The following is a 5,958-nucleotide window of genomic DNA, read 5'->3' as shown; positions in this document are numbered from 1 at the left end:
ATGAATGTTGGGTAAGAATTGGAGGAAAATGTTATGAAATTGCTGTGAAAAAGTAGAGTAAAACATCTGGAATATTCTGTAGTTATTTCATAAGTTTTTTGCAAGCAAAAAATAAATTATTTGAAAACTTCACAAAGAAGTCCAGTAATTGAGGTGGGAAAATTGCACACAAACATATACACAAAACAAAATCCTCATGTGAAAGAACCCCAAGTCTCAGTCTAAAAAAAAAAAAAGTTTTGCCCCATAGTTGAGTTAGATCCCTTCAATTTCTCATCAAGTACTTAAAAGATAATTTCAGACTAGAAATGGACAATCGGACCACCTCTTACAGAAGAATGCTACCAGTCTAGTCCTACTGTACTGCAATATAGAATTTTGTTTATTACTCACCACCACACATGCCCCCTTCTAGAAAGTTAGTAATTACATAGCTCCTAGAGCAAAGTTTTCCCAGGGCAGAAGACCAGCTGTTTTTGCATAGGTCTTTATTCCTACTCAAGAGTTCATACCATCCCTTAGAAACCTTTGAACTGACCAGTAAGTATCCCTCATAGAGCTTCACATCTTCCCTCGCGCTAGAAGTAAGTCTCTGCAAATTGTCTTGTCTTTAACAGGGAGCTGATTTCAGAGTAGGACTAAGGTAGGATGTGTTCATTTTGACTAATATTGTACACCCTTTATGTCTATGGAGATTCTCCATCATCCAGGTCATGGTTGTCCCAAAGGTGCTTTTCCAAAAGGCAACTGAGAACTTTCTTGGTTTATTTATTTTGTTTTCCTTTGAAAATGTTTCACTTCTCATCCAAGAAGCTTCTTTGGTAGAACCTTTTGGAAAGGCGATTTTGGGATAATACTCTGTTTTGTTTCTTTAATGCTCAGATTGCATATTTTTTCATATAGTTCTAAATGTTTCTTAATCAGTCCATCTCGAGACAGCCCAGAGGAAGCCCTTGCTTTTTTCACTAAATGGAAGCATGCGCATTTAAAAAAAAAGTTTTACATATACCTCCCCTCCCCCCACAAACCCAACTCCTCCCCCCCCAAACCTCCCAGAGCAAATGCAGGGTATAAACATTAACATCCATATTCTAAAATAAGCTAACAGACTTTAGCATCATCCCTCACTTGTACTTTAACTCCCCCTTTGTAAAGCTAACTTTAAGCAAATTGTATCATTCCTTGCTCATTCACTCATAAGCTATCTGGAATTTCTTAATCCCATATTTATTCTGAATATAATCAATCCATCTTCTCCATTCCGGCTTGTATTTCTCATCTGAATGGTCCTTAAGATATGCTGATATTTTAGCCATCTCTGCTAAGTTTGTTACTTTTAGTGTCCATTCTTGAATAGTAGGTAATTCTTCCTTCTTCCAATACTGCCGTTGCAATACTGTGCCACCAATAGTCTTGCTGCCGTTGTAAGTTTCAAAATCCTATTAGCCTCTATAACTGTACTTTCACATTTTTTAGATGCATTTCAGACAACCAGGCTAATCAGGAACAAGCAAGCAAGGATCCTTGTATTCTACACCCCTCCCAACCTTTCCCAAATAACCTTGCAATTCAAAACATATGGGGGGGAAAAATCAAGAGTAGAAAAAACATTTTTCGGGTAAATGACACAAGACAAACTTATTTTGACCGGCTGCCTTTTTATTGCGTGTGTATGGTTGTGAAATACAAAACAAAACAAAACAAAAATCAGCAATTGATTGTACTTTTTAGTTTCAAGATTCTATTTTCAAGCTTGACCATTAAAAAAAAAAACCCATGAGTTTTATTCTTTGCTTGAAAGAGAGAAGTGTTTCCTATGTCTGAGAAAGCCAACGATCATATTTTCCATACATAAAAAGGACACATCACTTAAAAACTTCACCATATCTTGGTACTGTAAGAAGCTGACAGCCTGTTTTCACTCACTGAAGCTTGTAACCCATCAAAGGGTCTTTCCAGCAGGAAGAGATAAAAAAAAAGGCACCAACTGTGCAATGGGCAGCAACTCACAATTATGCTCCTTCTGAAATATTTACTACAGCTTAGCATTCCATATTTCCTCACAGTGCACTAGTGTAGCCCCATCCTTTTATCTAAACTTTGCTAGAAGCAGAAAAATATATTGCAAACCAAAAAAAAGAGAGATGAAACAAAAGAGCCTAAATTGGATGCAAGTGTTTTCTTATAAACCCAAAACCTCTATACAAAACATTGTGGTATAGATTATTGGCATCTATAGCCTCCTCCTGTGCATTACGGAAATAATACGTCTATGCTTCTTTATTCTAAACAGAAATTTGCCTGCTAGGAGAGATCATCGTCTTTTCTCCCAAACACGGTGAACACGTTTAAATACTGGTTCAGAAGTGCCAACATTCATTGATTTGGTCCCAGTGATACAAAACCGAGCCGTGAGACCCCCACGACCATTAAATTTGGGGCACCGCAACGGTGATGAAGGCACACACAATCCATTCTTACCTCCCTCTTCTACACAGAATAATTTCTGGAGATCTTTGAACTTCAAAATCTCTTAAAATGGTTCTCGGCTGGACCGAGATAAAAGTCATCACCCATGTACTTATTCCCCTAGGCCCTGCATGCCAAAAAGGTGAATTCCTACTGCAAATGCCAATCTAATAGGATTCTAATCCCTGGGATTTGGCAGAAACAGGAATCCTCATTAGCCTTGCCGTGCTTTGCCCCTGTAAGTTGCGGGCCACACCTGGCGTTCTAGGTACTACGCGAGAGAAATTTCAAGGCGGCAGTGTTGAGAAGCCATTATCAAAAACTCAGTGCAGAAGAGGTAGAGAAAAAGTACTGGTCCCGATGCTAGGACTGGTGTGGGGTTTTTATTTTTTTGTGCAGCGAGCAGCAGAGATATTGCAGTTAAGACCAAAAGAAGAGGAAAAGGGTGAACGTCTTAAATATCTACTTCCCTAGGTGCTGCTTCAGAATTTGAAGCATTGGTGATACACCACTTCTCCCACTGAACTCTAGTGGAATCATACTTCTATTGGAGAACTCCACCTCTCTGGTCAGATATGTAACTTTTCAGGTGGACCTCCCAGGCGATTGGCTTATTTATTTAGGGGCTTAGCATTAATGGCCGAAATGGGGAAAATAACCGCCTAAAGCCACACCGTTGTCTTTAAAAAGATTATTTTCTAAAATGTGGCTGGCCAATTTTGCTGGGAAGGGAGCGGAAAGGGGAGGGGGGGATAATCTCTTGACAATAAACATATTGTACCATACGAATTCCTCGGTGCGTTCGTAAGACATCAAGACTATATATATATACATACAGTTGATTCCTTATCTTTCCCCTAGAAGTCTTTAGACAAGATAGGAAGTCCCACTTTACAGGTAAATCTTTTTTTGTGCAAGAAAGCAGGTAAGGTTTTTTATTAAATCCCGATTGACTTTGGAGAAATTATAGTTCCCAATGGCAAGGAGGCAGAGCCTTACGATTCAGTCTCATGGCTTTTTTCCCCCCTTTTAAAACGCATCGAGAACTTGTGATGTCCAGGAATAAGAAAAAGAAAACGGTCTTTAATTTGCGCTCAGGGTGCTCATGCATAGAATTCTTCTTGTTTGTGTGGTTTTTGATAGCCTCCATTCGATTGCTTTGGCTCATCCAATGAGTAACTCCCTTCATCTTTTTTCTTCATTCTATATAGCATGAAGGCAACTAGGAATCCAGCAAATAGTAAGCCTACGAGTCCACCAGCGATGACTCCTGTGGGGGAAAAAAGAAAAGGATGAGGTTTATGTTTTCAAGCCAGAACCAAAGTGGAAAGAGTGGTTGTCCAAAGAATATCATCAAGGAAATAATCTATACTGAATTTGAACAGATAAAGAAATCTAAGCAACCGTCTTTTTTTTTCATATCCTCAAAAGCAACCACTGTTTATGGAAAAACTATTTTCAATTGACTTTTGCGCACATCTATATGATCCTTAAAATAATTCTAGGACAGTGTTTCTCAACCTTGGCGACTTTAAGTCCTGTGGACTTCAACTCCCAGAATCTCCCAGCCAGCTGTGCTGGCTGGGGGATTCTGGGAGTTGAAGTCCACAGGACTTAAAGTCGCCAAGGTTGAGAAACACTGTTCTAGGATCTTTAACATATGAACATTTGCTTCAGCAGCTACTAGTTTCTCTGCCTCAGCTGACTTCCGCGTTTCATGATTTGCCAGGCTCCAGGTATTAGGAAAGGTATGAACATATTGTTATGAGAAAGTTCACATCGGACCCACAATACTCTTTTGAAGTATCAAGGATGCTAACCACCTTAAAAAAAATTGGGAAAAATCTAATGCAAAATGCCATGTTTTCAAAATGCTTGACACATTCTTAGGCGTCATTTGCTAAAAGAACATTTGCGAGTACAGTGCACAATGGAACAAACTTAGCGGCATGAAGGAAACTCATAGTTCTCCGAGGAAAGGTGCAGGATAAATGTACCAAAATAAAGAACTATGGATGGGCAGCAGAAAGAAATGATTATTGGGTCCCTTCATTGCAAGAAAGGGAAGGGAAGGATGCCCACAACATCAGTGTTATATTTAAATTAATTGACTCACCAAATAATCTACTTGCATAAAGGTGTGTGATTTCCTTTTATACACATCTTTATCTGAGCCATTCAGTTATTTGATTCTAGATTTTGACTTTAAAATCCATGACTAAGACCAACCAGTTGTAAGCCTCTTTGGTATTGGTATTTGGTATTTTATTATTTGTATGCCGCCCTTCTCCGGGAGGACTCAGGGCGGCGAACAATTCAAAGGGGAAAAAGAGGGGGAACATAAAAGACAAAATACAAATAATAAAAGTAGACAACAGTCGCACAACCATACATGTCGAGAGGGGAGGGAACTCATCACCCCCAGGCCTGCCGGCAAAGCCAGGTTTTGACGGCTTTTCGGAAGGCCTGGAGAGAGGTGAGGGTCCGAATCCCTGCGGGGAGTTCGTTCCAGAGGGCCGGAGCTGCCACAGAGAAGGGCCTCCCCCGGGTGGTAGCCAGATGGCATTGGCTGGTAGATGGCACCCGGAGGAGGCCAACCCTGTGAGATCTAATGGGTCTGTGGGAGGTAATTGGCAGCAGGTGGTCTCTCAAGTACCCAGATCCAATACCATGAAGGGCTTTGTCATACTGCTCTGCAGTAATTGTCACATTCCGTCAGAAATAATGTCCATTATAGACATTGATATAAAACAAGTAATATTATACAGAAAAGAGGGTTGGCTGTAAAACAACAATTTTAAAGAATTGTAAATAGGTGCTATATTCGTATCTCCATGCACTGCTCCAAATATATTTTTGGATCTGAATCTGAAGTACTGCACAGTCCTAATACACCCCAAAACAAACACAGGCCTACCTCCTAGTACTTCTTTCCTGTCCATTAATCCTTCCGATTTTGCATCCTTGGCTTCTGTATCGGCCATCCTATTTTCTGTTGCAACGTCTTTTACATTCATTTGATTTTCATCATGTGTTGAAAATATAAAATCTCCCTGTTTGGAAAAAGGAGGTATAAATTACATTATGTTTCAAAGCACCTATATTTTGAAAAGAACACCCATGTATCCCAAGGGACCCAGCACTGTATCACACATTTCAAAGCCTACATCTAAATTTTAATATGTATCAGGAGTAACTGACAACTAAGAAGTGACAAATCTACTAGTAAAACTATTCCTAAGCACTTGTTATTACAATAGCAATAGCAATGGCAGTTAGACTTATATACCGCTTCATAGGGCTTTCAGCCCTCTCTAAGCGGTTTACAGAGTCAGCATATCGCCCCCACAGTCTGGGTCCTCATTTCACCCACCTTGGAAGGATGGAAGGCTGAGTCAACCTTGAGCCGGTGAGATTTGAACCGCTGAACTGCAGATAGCAGTCAGTTGAAGTGGCCTGCAGTACTGCATCCTAACCACTGCACCACCT

At 40.0% G+C, this 5,958-nt stretch overlaps 1 protein-coding gene across 1 annotated transcript in view; it reads right to left on the bottom strand.

The window, feature by feature from the left end:
* Positions 1-1,644: 1,644 nt before the first annotated feature.
* The window catches only part of SDC1 (syndecan 1), a 47,368-nt gene continuing 43,054 nt past the window's right edge, over positions 1,645-5,958 (bottom strand). Inside the window, exons 4-5 of the mRNA XM_087716973.1 lie at positions 5,387-5,522; positions 1,645-3,739 (exon numbers count right to left, since the gene is read on the bottom strand). Of these exons, the coding sequence (XP_087573099.1) occupies positions 3,573-3,739; positions 5,387-5,522 (303 nt within the window). The 3' untranslated portion in view covers positions 1,645-3,572. The remainder of the gene's footprint in view (positions 3,740-5,386; positions 5,523-5,958) is intronic.

Source organism: Thamnophis sirtalis, unplaced genomic scaffold (assembly GCF_051295495.1).
Source record: "Thamnophis sirtalis isolate CommonGarterSnake01/CBP01778 unplaced genomic scaffold, rThaSir2_p1.2 scaffold_5, whole genome shotgun sequence".
NCBI classification, from domain to species: domain Eukaryota; kingdom Metazoa; phylum Chordata; class Lepidosauria; order Squamata; family Natricidae; genus Thamnophis; species Thamnophis sirtalis.
This window is presented reverse-complemented; position numbering and strand designations above follow the sequence as displayed.